Raw genomic sequence first — 20576 nt, forward strand, 5'->3', positions numbered from 1 at the left:
ACGAATACTTATGAAAGCAGAAGAATATAAATGATCGTATTAGATTTATAATTGTTACATATTTGCTGTAACTTATTTTTAAAACGTGTTTTTTCAATTAAAAGACACATCAAGATTGTTTACCTAATTTCTAATGCTAAAAAAAACGGACTACAAAGTATGATGCACGTTATAACGGTCCGGTTGGCCAACGGTCATCACCCATCAGATAGCAAAACACAAAAATAATACCAGGGCCGTGTTGCATAATAAGGGGCTATTCATAAATTACGTCATTTCAAATTAGGGGGGGGGGGGGTCTGGACATCGGATGATGGTAGCACGACGTAGGAGGAAACGGAGTCATTCGAAGCATGATTTTTGGATGATTTTATGGACAGCCCCTAAACTACAACTACTGGCCTTGTAAGATCCATGGCATTTTTTTTGTATTTGAATTTGGAACCTTCTTTTACTTCTGTAAGAGCTCAACACTCGAATTGAATTTCCACTTGAACATTCCTTATTTTCAATTTTAAGGGAGACCACTGTACATAACTTTTTTTCATATAACTAATAGGTATACACTGTATAACTCACTACCATTTTAAACAAATTTTGTTCTATTTTCAGACTATACAAACTCCACAAAGGAGTCCTCAAGCAACCGCTCCGGTGAGACCAGCCCCTACGACGACTACCCGCGCCCCGAGGACCGGTACCGGCCCTCGGCCTCCCACATAAAGGACGAGGCCGAAAACCTCTCACTCAACGAACAGAGATCTGATAAGTAAAAAGAAAGAGGTTGACAAGTAGTAGTGACTGGACAATTTTGGTACCGGATTTCGGCCTCACACATAAAGGCCGAGGCCCTAAACCTCAGAGAAATAAAAGTGAAGGTTGACAAGAACTAGTGATGGACAATTCTGGTTGCCGGCTGTTCTTGAAGCAATAATTAGGTTGCCGGCTAGTGTTTAGAATTATTATCACAGTATGTAATACTTTATACTTACGGGTGTAGTTCTATTTCAAGTTAAAAGCGGTTGCGTGTATGTGTTCATTGTTGGATTTTTATATTTAAAGATCTCGGGAGGTTTTTATAAGTTAGAAAGTAACCAAATATTTTTTTGTTTAATTTTTAAACCGACCCGGTTTTAACGGGCTTTGAAGTATTATAGTTTATATTTTTTTCACCGCTATGTTTTTACTTTTTTTAAGTTTCTAGGTAAGGTAATTGAGAAATTAGGTCCTCTATTTATAGGCTAAGTGTTAGGAAATTTTAGACGAAACGAATTGCGCTAAATAATCAAAAAAGTCAACGATAAAATAACCTTAAAAGGTCCATATCAATATTTAAAAATATTTAATCATTATTTGTAATATACAAATAATACGAACAATAAGTAGGTGTATTGGACTGTTTAGAAAAACGTAATGGTACATAAAGTTTTAATATTAACGCTAAGCGTTTTGGTTCATTATAAAAGCTTACTTTGCATTTTTCTTTTTTTTAATTCATGTGCTGTGTTTTACATAGCCTCGTCGTGCCCAATGTGATTTTTAAATGACATACTTATTAAATTTTTAGCAAGTTATGAATAAAAAGCCTGAATAGGTTGAGGTTACACTGAAAATACTTTTTAGTGTTCCGTGCAAAACTTTGTTCACGGAACACTATTAACCAAAGGAAAAGCAACTCTATTTTCCTAACAATTTGGTTTAAATTTTAATGGCTTAAACTGGCGGTGGGCAGGACGAGGAGAGACCAACTATGTGAAACAATTTTTGCGAAAAAAGACAAAAACTTTTTTTGGCGCTTCACGTCTGTATTTTACCGCCGATTTTCAATAGTTTTTTAAATAGTTTCATTTCCGTGCTTGCTCATCGCTTTACAAAATATTGTTGTACCTACGGAATTGATTTATAATATGTTAATTTAAGGAAATGATCTGAAGTTTTATTTTTGTACCGCGCGGTACATTTGTGCTTGCTTTATTCCAAGGAATTGTTTTTTTAGTTCATAAACTAAGAGCTATACTGCAAAACGTAATTGAAAACCAAAAAAAGTAAGACAATGTTGACACTGCAATAATTCGTTTGTAAAATTGTAAATTCGTTTTGATAAATAATCACGCTAAGATAATTTATTTATTAGTAATTTTATTCCTACGATTTAAAAAAGTACTTTTAGTTACTTATTTTTACATAAATACAAGACGCGCTAGTAAAAAAGTGGCAACTTTCTTACTTTTTTTGGTCTTGAATTACGTTTGTTTTTGTAGTTTAGGTTGTAAATATTTATCATGATTGTCATGAGTTGTAAATTGTTAAAAATGGTAATTCTAGACGAGTGTAAACGTTTACTTATTAAATATATCTTAATATTGGATATTAAATCGTTCATGTTGTAGAAAATTTAGAAAAACCTTAGTAGTAAAAAACTGTAATTCGACATTTATATTAGATTTTTTTTCCGCTGTTGTGTTCTTGCATTTTGTATTTATGCATTTTGTCTCTGATTTATTAAAAAATATACTGTTTATAAGAGTAATGAATACCTTATTTTATTCGTGTCTCTAAGGCTGCATTTATGCACACGTGGAGCGTTGAGCTAAAAATTCTGTAATATGGGGTTGTATAGGAGCGTTCATACGCGATAGCGTTTTATTTAAAACTTACATGCCGCTCCGCATGTATATAAACGAGGCCTAAGGAGCGTTTGAATTTGAGATAAAAACCTAAGTATGACGCAAACTTTCAGTGAAAATCATACTAAAGATACCTTCTCTAGTTATTTATAAATTCAAGAAGGGTTGAATCATATCACGGTTAAGTATGTATACCTATACTTATAATATCTAGAACTGTAATTCGATGTGTATGTAAAATGTATATTCCATTTTGCAATAACTTGAATAAGTAGTAAAATAAATGCAGGCACATTTAAAAACAAATTTTGTTTTGTATATTTTTATGCATTTTTTGGAGCAGTGAAGTACAAAAAACTTTTTTATTTATGTAATTAAAAAGGGGGGTATAGCACGCCTAACAGTTTTACTTTAAGACAAATTTTAAGTTAGTCGCATGCTCGCATGAGCTCTGTTTTGGCAGTTGTGCTATGTTTTTTTGACGCTAATACTATATATATATTGATGTGACGTTCGTGGAAAACAATAACTACTTATTGTTGCTATATTTACCAGCAATTTTGATACAACGGACATTTTTTATTTAAGAACAAAAAATCTTTACATAAATTGTGCAATTTAAGTACAAAAAATATTACATTTGTCAACATACTAAGTACTTTTAATACCTACCTATCTAATATTTTTATTATATCAATTTTTAATTGTACTTATTTTAAGTGTGCTATAACCGGAATGATATAACGGTAACATATAACGTTAGTATATAACGATATAAGAAGGATATAATTATAATGTTAAACGAGAAACAGTTTATGTTAAACCTACCTTTGTAACATTTTATAACATCAGATAGGAATAATAAAATTGACAAATTGTAATTATAATTCTCGCTTTGGCGCTTGAACCGGTAACATTGAGTAGGAAGGCTTACTGCGTGTTAAGTTAACAATGTCGAAAGTGTTGAAGTAAGAACTTGGAGCAGAATAAAAGTAATTAATTGTACCCAGGACTTTGATTCATCACAAGTCCATTGACTTGACATTGACTTATAGTACTGGCGTCAAAATGATACCCCCCATATTCACGCAGGAATTGATATTTGTTGTTATTTATTCACAACACATGTGTCGTTCCAAGCAAAACGTCCCACTTTGTCTGCCATAAGGACGCTTAGACAGGTTATTCGTATAAAGATACAAGCAAATCACTCAAATCAGGCTCTTATTGTAAAGCGACGAAGTGGGACCTTTGAATAGACTTCGACACAATAAATTGAGAATAAACACATAGCTGAAATAAAACCCGTTTCATAATTTCGGTTGTGATCTGTGTATACCTACATAAACTATCGACCATTTTTACATTATTTTTCTATTCGTATACATTTATCTGATTGTTGATGGCAGGGTATTTTTATTTCATACTTTGTCTCTTGTTTTGAGTTGTTATGTATGTGTGATTCTCAATTTATCCCAAGTACCTAAACACCGGCCGTGCTGGCCTAGCGTACCTACATTAAAATTGATCATTGTAAATTATACTTAATTAGTGTTGTATTAAACGAAATCATTACAATTAATTCGTTTGTTTTATTTAAGCATAAAAATCAAAAAAATTGTTCGAATACAATATTTAGCATTCGTTCGTTTTTTTTAGCATTAGAAATAAGGTAAACAATCTTGATGTATCTTTTAATTAAAAACATATTTTAAAAATAAGTTACGGCAAATATGTAACAATTATGAATCTAATACATTCTTTTATATTTTGCTGCTTTCATAAGTAACAGTTATTGATTTTTAAAAAGCGTTTTTCAATTAAAAGACATGTCAAGATCGCTTATCTTCTTTCAAGTTCTTTCTAATGCTAAAAAAACGAACTATAGTGCTGAAATTGCCAAATTTAATAAACAAAAATTGCAGTTCTAGTTTTAGGCTACTTCGCGCTTTACAGATCAAAAAACATCCACAAAAATTATAATATTATCGTAATGGTTTGATTTCAGACCTTACTTTTCCTGGCAAAAACGAGTGAAAAATAAAATATCGACATATAAGTTGTTATACATGTTACCTTGACATTTATAAACTTTGTTGCACAAAAGAAAAACTTAATGTACAAAAGGCGAACTTAATGCCCTTACGCATTTTCTACCATATGTTATAGATAGTTTTGAACTGCTACGATTGGGACGTCGTTACTTTCTTTGATATTGGTATTTTTTTTTAAGATTTTACGTACGGCTTTCGTTTTTTTTTTTCGTTTTATATTTAAGTAAGTACTTAACACGTAGTAAGGACACATATGTATCGATTTGCAATTTAATTTCATTCTTGAAAATTCTAGGAACTTGAAAGTTAGCGAACTATGTACGTTCATTTATTAATATATTACTTGTTAGAGTTAACGATGTTTCATTTCGTATAGCACTCGTTTTTGCCTTGATAACTTCTGTTATCTGTCTGAATGTAACACATAAGTACACCTAATAAGAATATTGAAGTATCACCAGACTAACATAAGTATCCAAAGCTTCAACTCGATCAGACATCAACAAGTTGAATAATAGGGTATTTTTCTACTAGCCAAATCATTTATTTTTTAAGAACTGTCAAAACTATTTGCTAACTAATATGGAATTTATATGAAACATTAGTAACATTACATCGTGACGTCACGGTCAACTCCACTACTTTTTATATTTCTATCCGATTTATTAAATAGAACTTGTGTTTAAAAATAACTCCTATCTGTGTTTTTCTAATAATTATCTGGTGCTTTATTTCATGCATGGTGTAAAATAGTTTATTTTAAATACAGTATAATACCCTATTCGCAAAATTTTGAACCAACATACCTACGAGTAGATAGGCACAAACGAGCAACTGAAACAAAAATTGCATGAAATATTTATAATGAAGTGTCGGTGATGATATCCTGAAAGCATGAGCGGATATGACACAAGATGCCAGACGGATATCGTCTTATGATAAAACGGTTGCAAAACGCATGCGCAACAAATGTCGCACTGACTCATTTGAATGGCTATGCCAAAATAAGAAAATGACAACATTGACAACTGACATATATGGTCAAGATGGGTTGGGACCTACACTATTTTTTTTTTTCATTTCGATCCTAATAAGCTTCGAGCAACACGGAAGGGAGGCGGCATTCGCACTATTTCCCCTCTGCCGAAGTACAAGATTAGCGCGTCAATTTAATCTAGCGCGGGTAATAAAACTAGTTGCACTTGGATTTTTCACTAGACCGAGTCCAGACGCGCGCGTGAACACTGCTGCACAAAAATGCCTGTTTGCTCGGTTTTTTGTTATAAAAAGAGGTCGGCGACATCAAATTTACAAAAAGAAAGTGTTACATTTCACATGTAATATTTTTTTTTACATATCTTACGTTAAATTACATTTAAATACAATTATTATATTTTAGTCTCAAGTAATTGTTGGATTTATCGATTTTGCTCGCTCAGTACAAATTGCGGATCGGTCGAGCGACAAATCCGACTTCTCATCTCTCAGAATACAATGACATACTTCAACGAAAATGTGTTAGTGTGCGTGTTGTGACACTAGTCACTCGTCCGTACACAAAAAGAGATCGAGGTTTGCAAGATTTGTCTTTGACGTGTGTCATTTTCTATGTATTTGTGTCGTCATTACAGATTGGATTTTGTATGTAAGTGTGTGAGAAATGCGACTGTGTGCACCTTTCCCCCCGCGAAAAATGGCAGAAAAATTTGTACGGCGAGATATCGCTTGGGCCGCTCCCTCCCGACGTGTCGGAAGCCGGTGTTGCTCGAAGCTAATAAGAGAAAAACTGTCCCAAAATATTTCGTCCTTTTTATTCCGTTACCGTCATACAAAGTCTATGAAAAACGGTAACGGAATATAAATAAAAATCTAGGGACAACTTTCTCATATTAATTAGGATCGAAAGAGCTTGTGATTAGGTAAACTTGCCTTCTTTAGAAAGTGACTTGAAAAAGGATAGGTAGATGTGAATAAGATTGTAATAAGGCTATACGTAATAATCTAATACATAGTATAAGTAATGATGATTCAACAAAATATGAAAAAAATCCAAATAGCGTTTCTGCTTATTCAGGGAACTCAAAACGAGTTCGGCCGACTGACATAGACACTGTCACATTTATTTCGAGACGAGCAATACGCTCTAAAAATGAAAATGTACGTTCTAGGATATCTAAAACTAAACCAAAAAAACAATTCTCACGTGGTTCATATGGCAACAATCACGATCATTGCCATGTGTTGCCATTACTCATCTCTCAATACAAAAAATCATAAAAACAACCCGGAAAAAAACAACATAAAAACGCATTTGAAAATACTAAATTAAACCCCTAACTTACCATTTCGAATTGAACGACACTTTCGGGTAAAAAAAGGAATTTAACCCATTCGTAGACATGTGTTGGTTTTTTGTTAGAGTTCAGTAACCAGATCTGGATTAAAAATACGGTTATTTCAGGTTTTTTGTCGGTTCAGCGGTTTTAGTTGAGGGCGAGAAGAGTTATAATTAAGAGCCACATGTCAGTGCGTTCGTAGGGATGGGAAAACGCAATAGCAGGTGTTATTTTTATAGTATGAATTTTTATATTATTATTTTATATATGAATGATTTGAAATGAACGATTTTCCAGCAATTTATGGAATAAAATACTTGATATACTTAAATTAAAAACTAAAATTGAAGTCACTAAAAACTGATCAAGCTCTCAAGTGATTCACGAAGAAAAAGGTAATTAGCTAGATTATAATGTTTCAATTTAAGTTATGATTTCACAAAGTTATATTAAACAATGTATTTTTATGTTTGTTTTTATTTTATTTTGAACGTCAAAAATACATTAATATATTAACAATAAAAAACATTAATATATTTTGGTTGTATATAATGTATTTATTAGTTTCCTAGACGCACAATAAAATCTAACTTTTTCATTGTACAATATTGCTAATAACAATCGTAACATAACACTTTTATATAAGTATATTAAATTAATTTGATCGAGTAAAAAAGAAGATAAAAGTTAATGCTTACATTAGTCTTTTAGTATTTTTTTTCTTGTAATTATTACATCATATGTGTTATCTTTTTATGGCAAAAACAGTTCTTATTCTTATTCTAATTGAATATTTTATCGATATCGATGCTTGTAGGTACGTCTTGGGCACTTCACTATTGCACTTGCTGCCATCATAAATCAAGCTAGCGGTGTCACGTCGATGATGTTACCAGAATGCCACGTTATCTGCCTTCACTATGCACTGCTATATTTGTAATTATGAATTAATCCATTAGCTTTTTTAAATCTTTAATTTATTATAGAAATGTGGACATTCTTATTGACGATAATAGCTCTATTAGGCTTTAATGCTAAGTTTATCTTAAACTGTTTTTTATAAATAAGATACGTCAGCGATCAATACTTTATAAATATTTCAAGTATTGATCTAAATAAATATTTAAATAAATATTGAAATAAATATTTGAAGTTTAACGGGCCCACACGAGACGACGCCCAGGATCGCGCAAAGTGGAGGAAAGCAAGTAGGAAAGCGGACCCTGATGGCAAAGGCCGGGATAACGCTAGGTAGAAGAAGATATTAAAGAAAATATTGAAAAATTCTAACTTCCCCTCGGGTAAAAGATGACTAACACTAGACAGGACTGGGGCCGGGCCGGAGCTTCCAGCGCGTCGTTTTCTATGGAAAGCACCACGTGATCACCGACCAGCCGTCATAGAAAATGATATGCGGATGCCTCGGGCCGGGCACGGCCCGGTCTAGCGTGACTTAAGAGCCAACAGGAGTGGTCATTTCTCCATACAAACGTACTCGACTATTTCCTCCGTGGGTTTTGATGCTAGAGCAATAATTTTTTCAACACAGATTAATATTGTCAATATCTGTGTCGGACCGTTTTGCTTTTTTTGATATTTTTGATTTTTAAGGCGCTAGAGCCCTTCAAAAATTTCCATAATGGCCTAATTGACTATGCCGCAATGAGAGGCGTAGTAATCAAAACTGATATCAATTAGCCAAAAAACCAAAACGGTCCGACGCAGATAATTTCATAATAATTTAGATTTCCAAGTTTGGTTAGGATTGGTTAAGTTTTGGAGGAGGAAACAGTCGAGTACGAAATTTCAATTTTTGAGATTTTTACGCAGGATTTTAGCCTGTCCTTATCGCACTAGTTTCGGAGCCGCTTCCGTTAGCGAGACGGGTATATTTACCAAAAATATTTAAAACTCAGCTCCTGTTTCGTCTTAAGGCTCGGAATTGCGACCTTTAGGGACACCGGTCCGGTCGCTCTTAACCAACTAAGCTATCGAATGTTACCAAAGCGAGCTAGTAGATATCAATCGGATCGGCGTTCCGAAACGTCACGACTTCGAGTCCGGCTCAAGGAGTTGATTTTTTCCAAGTTTATCTTAGCCTACAAAAAATATTTAAATGATCAACAGGTGTTTTATTTTATATCCCAGATAATAAAATCTAGACACTCGGTGGCATGTCCAACCAAGTTCAAAGAAAAAGGAACTGGCAACACAGCACTTTTCGAGCTACTTTTGATGACAATATAAAAAAACCGGGCAAGTGCGAGTCGGAATCGCGCACGAAGGGTTCCGTACCATAATGCAAAAGAAGACAAAAAAACGGTCACCCATCCAAGTACTGACCCCGCCCGACGTTGTTTAATTTCGGTAAAAAATCACGTTTGTTGTATGGGAGCCCCACTTAAATCTTTATTTTATTCTGTTTTTAGTGTTTGTTGTTATAGCGGCAACAGAAATACCTCATCTGTGAAAATTTCAACTGTCTAGCTATCACGGTTCGTGAGATACAGCCTGGTGACAGACGGACGGACGGACAGCAGAGTCTTAGTAATAGGGTCCCGTTTTACCCTTTGGGTACGGAACCCTAATAATTGACCAATTTACTACTCAATTATCCAGCTTTTGTACAAATTTTGAACAATAATGATGAGCTATGTAATTGGTGCAATCGAATTGAACATTTAGCAGCTACCCGAACGTAAAAAATTTGGTGCATGGTAAAAAATCGATCACCTGATCGAATTAATTTTAGGTGATACCACCGGCTCACGATTTTATAAATTCACAATAAGTAGCATCTAGACTTATCGTCTGAAAGAGTTTCGATCGGGATGCGATTTATTACCAAAAAAACTCTTAAAAAAATGCTTTTCTGACCACTTGGTCATACACGCATTTTTTTAAGCGTTTTTTTTACTGATGTCAACGTAACGCCTTTACGGAGGAAAATGGTAAATTCTTGCAACAGCTACGTCAGCAGCAGAAGTTGCTAAGCGGGCCAGATGTTCAAAATAATCTTGACGCGACTTTATTGTAGAGAATAAGAGCGTGTCAAGGTAGTTTTGAACACCTTGCCCGCTTAGCAAGTTCTGCCGCTGAGCGTAGTGGCATCTACTCGACGTCCGAATGACGGCAGAAAGTGTTCTACGAAAAGGTCTTTTATACCACGTTGGTGGCAATAAAGCATAAAGCCTGCCGGATGGTAAGTAGTCACCTGGCGGGTGAACTCCAAGGGTGTTAAGTTCAATGCGCGTTCCCGACCCTTTAAAAAACTCCTGTACACTCCTTTTTTGAAGAACCCAATACCTAATTGTTTTTTGTTTTTAGCCTTTACTGCTAGATATTATGTGTTGCATGTTTTATTTTATTTCTTCTATTTTATTTTAATTATTTCTAGCTTGTCCACTGACATAGGCCTCCTCTAAAACCTTCGAGCGCTCTCTCTCCCGCTCTTCCCTACTCCAAGCTGGTCCAGCAACCTTCTTTATATCATCTTCCCACCTTAGTATCTGTCTGCCTCTCTTTCTTCTAGCATCTCTGGGGTACCAATGGGTTAGTTTCTGTGACCATTTGTTTGGGCCTCTGATCATATATGACCCAGGTAACAATATTTTACCCAATTACTTTTAGTATTAGGTATAGGGTTTATACGGGTCATATGAACCCTATACCTAATACTAAAAGTCATGGGTAAAATATTGTTACTCAAAATGTACAATTACTACACATGTACTCAAACCTGCGACTCTACCTTCAATAATTTAGTATACAAAACAAACTTCATTATCTTCATATCGGCTTTATCTAAACAAACCGTCTTCAAAGCGCATTCGTAAACAATTAAAAAAGATGTAGGGCTGGAAGGGGTTTATTTTTAAAGATTTTTTCTGCCACGAGTTGGGCGTGTGCACAATTACTTGTATTTATTTCTGTATGGACATGTGCTGTATTGCCTATGAGGCATCAACTGCGGGCCGCTATGAGAAAATAATTGGAAAAGTACATCGACGTTAACCCACACATTAAGATGCTTTTCTTACGTATACCCCGTTTTTTTTAGCATTAGAATAAAGGTAAACAATCTTGATGTGACTTTTAATTGAAAAACACATTTTAAAATAAGTTACGGCAAATATGTAACAATTATGAATCTAATACGATCATTTATATTCTTCTGCTTTCATAAGTAATAGTTTTTGGTTTTTAAAAAGCGTTTTTCAATTAAAAGTCATGTCAAGATCGCTTTACCTTCTTGCAAGTTCTTTCTAATGCTAAAAAAAACGAACTATAGATGGTACTAATTCGCCCACGGACACCTGTAATACCAGAGGGGTAGCAAGTGCGTTTCCAGCCTTTATGATGGAAGTACCCTCTTTTCTTGAAAGTTTGGAGGCCAAGATAACGCCAAAACTGATTCTTCAAAAATTATACCCTCACAGCTGCAGATATAGTTGACCTGGAAACAAACTCCTTTAAATGAAACTAACTTGTACAGTCAACTGTAAAATATGGGTGTAGACAACTTACTCAAAAATATGTCCCATAGTTCTTAATTCACTGACATAAGAGTTATGGGACATATTTTTGAGACGATTTGTACACCCATATTTTTACAGTTGACTGTACCTACCTAGTTTATTAATAAGTGTTTTTTTTAGTTGCTCTGAATACAATTTATTGTATTTATAGGATTTATAAATCCTTTATTTGATGCAGACTATTTAATTTTGATAAAAACTATTCTGTGTTTTAGGGAGTTTTAGGCCGCTCCGGGCCTAAAACTCTCTCCACTCCAAATCTCATTTCACATGAACACATAGACAGATGGAGTTACTTTCACATTTATAATATTAGTAGTAAAATAGAATTAAAATTATAGAGTAGGTACCTATAGTTCAAACATACCAAATAAAAACCAGCGGGCCGCAGTTGGTGTCCTGCGGTGCGCACGAGTGTTAATTCGGTGTACCACCGCGATGATCACTGGTTCTCAAACTTTAACTTTCTCTACATAGTTCTATGTAGTTGTATTGAGTAAGGTCGGCAGAACTCCTGAGGATGATAATGAGGAAAATTTGTCCTTTTTTCGAAGTTTAAATCGTGATAGGTCAGTCGTGAACTATTTTTCTGAAAGCTAGTTGGAATTAATTTGAACTGAAGATAACTATGTATATTGTTTACTGTGATAGTAACTCCTTTGTTTCTGATCCGATATAAGCCTAGAATGTTCCACAAAGCTAATAGTAAGTAATGGTACCTATTTTGCTGTTGTATGTGGTTTAAATAAATAATTTAAATACCTACAGTCCTACATGCAAATATGTATATGAAAACGTGGGTCATATCTCGAATAACAATTAATTTTATCATTATTTAACTGTCCTTACAATATCGTCCATTCCTGACTCCTGACCCACGATTATTACAACTTAAAAATAATGCAAAGTCTAAAATGTATATTTTACTTGAATCAATAATAAGGTATACATACTTTTTCATATACACAATTATTTCAACAACCAAGCTATAGAATAAACAAAAGAATGTTTGTTGAACTAATTGTTGAAGTTTGAGCACCGTTGCGGCTAGGACAAGTGTAAGCATTTCATGCTCATCTTGTGGCCTAGATATTCTGTTAATAAATCATTAGCTCTCATCGTTAGGTATACGAGAAACATGTTAGTTTTCTAAGAATATTACTATATTGGAGTATTATTTTAGATAGGTACCTATACTGGAGCATTCCACGGGCTGTCCCGTACAAACGCATTTTATTTCCTGTGTTGCGACTTTTTTTTCGGCATTTAAACCAGGCGATTATTTTTCTGTGGATATTTTTGACCATTTGTTATAGAAAAGGAAACTCTTATACTTGCAAATCTTCACAAAATTCGCGTTTGTACGGGACAAACGGTAGACAATTTCATGGAATGCTCCTACTACATTGTAGTAAAATGTAGAAAGGTTTCAAAGAGTTTGGATTGGAGATGATCAACTAAAGAATGAATGAATCAATATTCTAATTAAGTACATTACATTGGAGCAAATTGCGATAAAGCTTCAAGGGGGGGGGGGGCGTGTTAAATTGTGACTTTTTAATTTTTTAATTTAGGAAAATATGGAAAAAAATAGACAAGACAAAAACCAGTTTTTATCGCTCTGCGAAGGACAGAAACATCTTTTTATTCCTACACATTTTTTTAATTGGTAATCACTGGGAGTAAGGAAAAATCAGAAAATTCCTCTATCTATGTCTAATATAGTAGAAGAAAGTGATTAGGTAGCTTAAATTATTTATTTTAATTTAAAGTATTCTACGTCTATTTCGGAGATTTGCGATAGGAAAGACCCATTTGTATATTCTTCCGTTTTAGTTCAGTTTTAAGGGGCCTGATTAACAGTCCGCCGGACGGTATCGGCCTGTCAGTTTGTTCGGAACTGTCAAAATTTTGTTCTAACTGACAGGCCGATACCGTCCGGCGGACTGTTAATCAGTGGGCCCCTATTTTTGATTTAGTAACTATGCCAAGAACCGCAATGGTAGAAAATCTAATTCCTTGGCTGTATAGGCTGTACAGTCAAACATTGATATACGGGGCTTGAACCTGCGACCCCCTGAAACATGAAACACTCAACTACCGCAGTTAGGTGATCAACGGTTAAAACACAAATAAATTAACTGCTTCTAAGTAATGAGTGTTATTATAATAATAATGCATCAAACAAACAACATTTCAATCAATAAAGAGCTTTACTTGTGAGGAAAAACAAGTTACTTAAGACTTTTTGCCATGAAGATTTTCTGGAAAGTTAAAACCGTAAAATCAAAACTACATATAACATTATAGACTGTAATGTTATTGTAATAAGGTTCATAATACGTATTTAGGCATTATTTAGGCTTGTTATAGTGACGATGAAATTTATACGATTTTCGACTTTATCTTAATAGTATAGAGTGTAAAATAGTAAAATGATAAAAATAAAAGGTTGTCAATATGATCGCGCGCGCATTACGATTACTTAAAGTTCAAAATAAAAAGGGCGTAAACGCCCTAACTTTCTGACATAAACTCGTCTTTTTGATGGAGATATATAATTATTTCATTTTGTAAGCATTTACATTTGTCTCAGTTTAATCCTTGTGGCACATATTGTTCAAGGATGAAAGCTATTTTTGCGATGTAAGATGGCTTTTTAAAAATAGTTTCTTCTTTTGAAGTATGACTAAATTTTGCCTAAACACAACGTCAAATTTTATCGTGAAATACTTATGAGTGTACAATTTACACGACTGACGAAGAGGAAAGGGCAATGTTTTTTATTATAATTATGTATGTATGGTATGGTATGAGAATTATGAGATGGATTTGGTTTCTCAAATCTCAGCTGTAGGAGTCAATCAATTTAATTAATTCTTAAGGTTTATTACTATAATTTAAGTATAACAAATATAAATTCAGTCAGGTCTAATCATACATTATATAGGTACAGTCACATGCAATAATATGTTACACAACGAAGGCCGCAAAAATATCTGGCACGACCTTATTTGTAGAGCTAAATATAAGAGCGTGTCACATACATATTCTTCGTTGAGTAATATATTATTGCAGTTGACTGTACTTACGTACAGTCAAAAGAATTTAATTCCCGTACAAATTAGTACCTTGTCACAGTGACAATATGAAAGTCACTAGGGACCTCATACTATTGTCACTGTGACAAGGTACGAGATGGTACTGAAATTAAATTCCTTGACCGTTCGTTTTTTTTCTATCTGATTCGTTAAGTAACTGTTTTGAAATTTATTCAAATCTTTGGGTTGAATTGGGCAATTTTGTTTTACTGGCCGCAACCAAATAACACTAGGCCCTACTCATAGTGTTGTCTTCCTACCGGTGAGTAAGGTTACCAAAGTTCAACCAAGGTGCGGAGTGTTAGGGTCGGCAACGCGCTTGTAACACCTCTGGAGTTGCAGGCGTCCATAGGCTACGGAGACTGCTTACCTTAAGGCGGACCGTATGCTTGTTTGCCACCGACGTAGTATAAAAAAAGTCTCAAGCGTCGCAAGCATGTCACCCTTAGCTGTATAGCTACATATTTGCGGTGTTTTCGGTTAAAACTCTGGGGCCGTTTACCATCAGGGGAGTCGTATGCTTGTTTGCCACCGAAGAAGCATTAAAAAAAGTATGTATGTCGGCGGCCGATCGTAAGATCAGGCAGATCGTAATGTTCCTGTGTAATGTTTTGACGATAAGTAGTCACATTAAACCAATATATAGGTAGGATAGGTTCGTTAGGTTGCTTCATATGCCCGAAGGGCAAACTGCCCAGAAATAGGAGCCCCGCGTAGCGGGGCGCCGTCGACTCAGAGAACGGGTCAAAGACTTTCACGTTTCACGATATGCCCAGGAATTTCACGATATGCCTGATCTTACGATCGGCCGCCGACATGTATATATATATATATTTGTGATATACGTTTCTAAGCTTCATTGACTTAATTAATTATTATATCTGGCACTGGTGCGCGGCTCGCTGCATCTCGTCACACGTGTCATCCATAAGTGCATCGGTTGCGCGTGCACTTTCTTCTTATTTCAAACTTTTACTTTTTATCACTCCCGCTATTATACCAGCCATGTACTATTTGTTTTTTATTTGTTTTATGACATTCTGTTTGCCAGTCATGCAATATTTCATTTATACTCAAACATACTTAACTTGTCAGTAGAAAAAGGCGCGAAGTTCAAAATTTCTATGGCATTTCACGCTTACAATACAATACAATACATACAATACAAATACTCTTTATTCCTATACCTCAATAAAATAAAAGAAAACAAAAATACAAGCAGAGGTAAACAACTGTGGCCTATTTTATAAAGCTACAAGTTACAATTTACAAGCGGAAGTCTCTTTCTAACCCTATGTGTTAGAACGAGACTTCCGCTTGTAAATTGTAACTTGTAGCTTTATAAAATAGGCCACTGGTGGTCTTATCGCTAAAAAGCGACATTTCCTACATTTTCATGTCGTCTTTTCTACTAACAAAGTGGCTGTACAAATTATATGTATTAAAAATAGGCGACTCTATCACATTTGACCTTTAGTTTGTATTAGAGCTCTACTCTCCTGCAGGGGTGTGTAATGATCGATATAAAAATAATTAATATATTTTCTGTAGATATAACAACATTTAATATAATTTCAGAAAATATAATAACTCATTTTGTATAATATACATTTGGTATATTATTAAAATGTTTAATATCATTTTGTATAATTATCTTTTGATATAACACTCATTTATTATAACGATCATGTGATATAATGCTCATTTATTATACAAGTATTATTATATAAGTATTATTCGGTATAATATTATAGTAAAGGTATTTTTATGACAACATATGTAAATGTTTAACGTAGATTAGGTAGTGGTTTGTTTTGTGTAATGGACGCTATTCTAACCTAACCTAACCTACTTTTCTGGTAGCGGTTGGTTTTGTGTAGGTGTCGCAGTTCTTAACCTTACCTACCTTGTTATAAATAGCATTTCGTTATATGTAGAAATAATCGTTTTTTGTAGTGTGTAATAGTAAATGTGGAATTATATATCTAATACATTATATCAACAATTTACTTTAGATGAAATAACTTTATATCATAAATTCAGTATAGAAAATATGCATTATACTTGAAGAATGTTATGCTAAATGTTATTAGATCAATTAATCTTTATATAAAATGATAATTTATATCATATGAAAATATATTTAAGTGTTGTTATACTATTTAATAATTATACTAAATAAGCGTTATTGCAACTGATATTATAATAAAAAAATTTATAGCCATCGATACGCACCTCTCCTGCAGCGCGGCCTTCAGATTTACATGAAATCAGGGTGTGTAGCCAATATGCCGATCGAAAGATTAAATTCCATCAACCTAATTTTATTAATAGTCTCTTTGAACTTCCCGGCATATATCCCTCCTAAGACTTCTATCCTAGCAATTAACACATATCGTAAGCAACAATATTTCAATAATGCGTAACTGAAGATAATCTATGACCTACGTGCATGGACAAATAGATACAATGTAGCTATCTTTGGGTGAACGACTGCCGTGTGGACTTAGATTTCCACGTGTTGCTTCCGTACATAAGAGAAAGTCACCTTGTTAGTAGGTATGTACATTATGATAAAAACAATAATATAACATAATCCAATACCTACTTGTTTCATACACCTCGGAAAATAATAATAATAATTTAGCCTATATATATAAGTGGGCACAGAGCGGCTACCGCGAAAACCGAAATTCGTAAATTGCGGGGATCTTTCTCTTTTACTCCAATGAAGGCGTAATTAGAGTGACAGAGAAAAATCCCCGCAATTTGCGAACTTCGCGGTTATAGCCCTGGTCTCCTCTCAAGCACGAGAGGGTTTAGGCTTAGTCCCCACGCTGGCCCAATTCGGGCTGGGGACTTTACATACACCTTTGAATTTCTTTACAGTATACAGGTTTCCTCACGATGTTTTGTTTCACCAAAAAGCTAGTGGTAAATATCAAATGATATTCCGTACACAAGTTCCGAAAAACTCATTGGTACGAGCCAGGATTTGAACCCACGACCTACGGATTGAAAGTCGGACGTCAGATCCACTTTAATTAACTCGGTCACCACCGCTTACGAAACCGCTAACAAAAAAAACACAATAAAAAAAACTACTTATCTTAAGGTCCTCATGCATATGTAGTTATGTACTCCTAGTTAGGTGTTTGAAGGACTTAGCTTGAGGCAAGTGTCTAGAGTTAGATCAAGCTAACTTGGCAGCGATTTTAATAGCGCATACTGTGCAAGTATTATTTTAAACGTCATAATTTCATAGAATGACGTTTGGAATAATACTTGCACAGTGTTTTGAAAATCGCTGCCAATATAGCTTGGACTAACTGTTAACTTCGACCCATAACTGCATGCCCTGGGTTTGACGCGTGCAATTTGGTTTGACGTTTAAAAAGTGCGAGAACTTGTATACAGTATGTCGACGGCCGGTCGTAAAATCAGGCAGATCGTAATGTTCCTGTGTAATGTTTTGACAATAGTCACATTAAACCAATATATAGGTAGAATAGATTGGTTAGGTTGCTTCAGATGCCCGAAGGGCAAACTGCCCAGAAATAGGAGCCCCGCATAGCGGGGCTCCGTCGACTCAGGGAACGAGTCAAAGATTTTCACGTTTCACGATATGCCTGATCTTACGATCGGCCGCCGACATATATACCCAATGTTTTACTTGTCGATGTCGATAAAATTATGATTTTATTGTTACAAACCGACCCGTGGGCTAACACGTAGTGTAACACGTAGTTCGTCACAAGTCCCAAATTTTGAGTAATAGCAACAAAATTTTGTGACCCACTGCTATGCAAACATTCCTTTCGGTGTAGCATAGGAAATATGTCAATTATATGAGAGGTAACACTTTAAACTCTCGCGTTTTGTACACATATTTAATTAAATTACACAAACGGGTCTACCGTGATATAATTTCCTTGTTTTTACACTGTAAAAACACTGAAATTATATCGCGGTATAAATATATATGAGGGATGTTTAGTGTTTGCCCTATAAATCATTAATCATTAAAGAGCAACTCAATATCTTAACCCTGTACAACCTGCGTGAGCTGCCTACTCGTATAAAAAGTTGTAAAACACTTTGAAAGCAAAAAAGCGACGGCGCGGATCGCGGGGGTTTGACATTGACAGCTCTCTTTAAGGGCTGATTTGGACGGCGCGCGAACTCGCATGCAATTTTAGTTACATTGCGGACTGTGGATTACGTCCGATTCAACCGCCCGATCAAAACCCGCAATGGTATGAAACTCGCATGCGAGTTCTCGCATCGTCTAAATCAGCCGTTTTATGTAGGCTAAGTGAGAGCGTCTTATTTTTTAAACAATTCTCGTTCTAAAGAGTTTTTTTTTAACCATTTGTCCAAATCTTGCAAAACACAAATTTTAGGTGTTCTCTCCTTTTTTTTTTAATATCTTTTTGCTCTAAAATTCTAAATACTAAATAGTAGGCGCTATAGCGAAGTTTAGAGTAACGATTTTTTTTTATTTTTCAAGTAATGGGTTAAGCATGTCAAAGTTTCTAACTATACTAGCTAAGGTAGGTACTAGATCACCTTTACCTCAGGCACCTTCCTTTTTTGTTAATTTAACACTGAACACTACGGGAATGTCAAGCCTCCGCAAGTTTGTAAACTCTGACCACGCTAACTTTACAGAAACTTGGCGGTAAGAATCAATGCATAATATATACATGTACCTACATAACTATCTCTATTAAACTCTTGTATTTGTAGTTGTACTTATAGTCCGTTTTTTTTAGCATTAGAAAGAACTTCGCAGAAGTAAGCTTGTTGTTCCAAATCCGGCACTTTTAGCGGTAATAATTTGAAGTAAATTATATGTATTGACCATGCTACATTAGATAATTCAATAATTATTAATAATTCAAAATAATTAATGATAAAAACTGCACGCTTGCTTCTGTGGAGTTCTTTCTAATGCTAAAAAACGAACTATAGCAAGAAAACTGAGCGTGGTCCGACATGGGTCCGACTCTACGGCAAGAATGAATGACCATAGCCGTTCCTGTGATAGAGCCAACACTACCATATTTTAGCAAAAAAAAAAAGAAATTCCAACTTTTCAAAATAAGAAAGAACTCATCTCAAAATGTCCATTCATTTTAAGTACCTGTTAAAAATTTTACGCTTCTGTGCACGAAAAAAGTGACAAATGAATCAATAAAATCTTCAAATGGATTGTGTATGGCGCCAAAAGGGTGTAAAGAACTAAGACCAACCAAAATCACCGCTATTTCAATTAATCTCAAGCAAAACTGATTCTTATTTTTATCATACTAAGGGGTACATCTTGGAAATACGGCTGTAAAGTTAAGACTGCCACGTGAAAAGCACATGTGTGTAGTTTCAATAGTTTTTTCGCTATCCAAAGTGCTCCTGTTATTCCTGAAAGAGTCACGGGAGAGTGTGGACGTCGGCCATTTTGTTTGCGCGGCAAAAGTTAGGTTATGTGTCACGTTGACAGTTTCCGCCGTTTTAGTGACGTGCTACAGTGATTGATTAGTTATCGGTAAGTTTTTTTTTATTTTATGCATTTATTTTAGAAATGTGGGGACGTTTCTGCTGACAGGGCGAATTAAATTATTATTTTTATGTCGCGTACCAACATTGGCATATGGCAATTAATTATTTGAATTAAGATATTTTTGTTTTTATTATTTATAAAAAGATACTTGTAAATTCGGTGGCTTTGTAAAAAATTGTGCCTAAATAATCTGATATAGAAACTAAAGTTTTTATTCTATTGATATAGAAACTAAATTTTTTTGTCTTCTTCCTCGCGTTATCCCGGCATTCTGCCACGGCTCATGGGAGCCTGGGGTCCGCTTGACAACTAATCCCATGATTTGACGTAGGCACTAGTTTTACGAAAGCGACTGCCATC

At 34.6% G+C, this 20576-nt stretch overlaps 1 protein-coding gene across 1 annotated transcript in view; it reads left to right on the forward strand.

Moving 5' to 3' along the window:
- The window catches only part of LOC134675418 (forkhead box protein P1), an 85768-nt gene extending 81559 nt beyond the window's left edge, over positions 1-4209 (forward strand). The window contains exon 18 of the mRNA XM_063533663.1: positions 613-4209. Coding sequence (XP_063389733.1) covers positions 613-773 — 161 coding nt within the window. The 3' untranslated portion in view covers positions 774-4209. The remainder of the gene's footprint in view (positions 1-612) is intronic.
- The last annotated feature ends 16367 nt before the right edge of the window (positions 4210-20576 follow it).

This window comes from Cydia fagiglandana, chromosome 22 (genome assembly GCF_963556715.1).
Source record: "Cydia fagiglandana chromosome 22, ilCydFagi1.1, whole genome shotgun sequence".
NCBI lineage: Eukaryota > Metazoa > Arthropoda > Insecta > Lepidoptera > Tortricidae > Cydia > Cydia fagiglandana.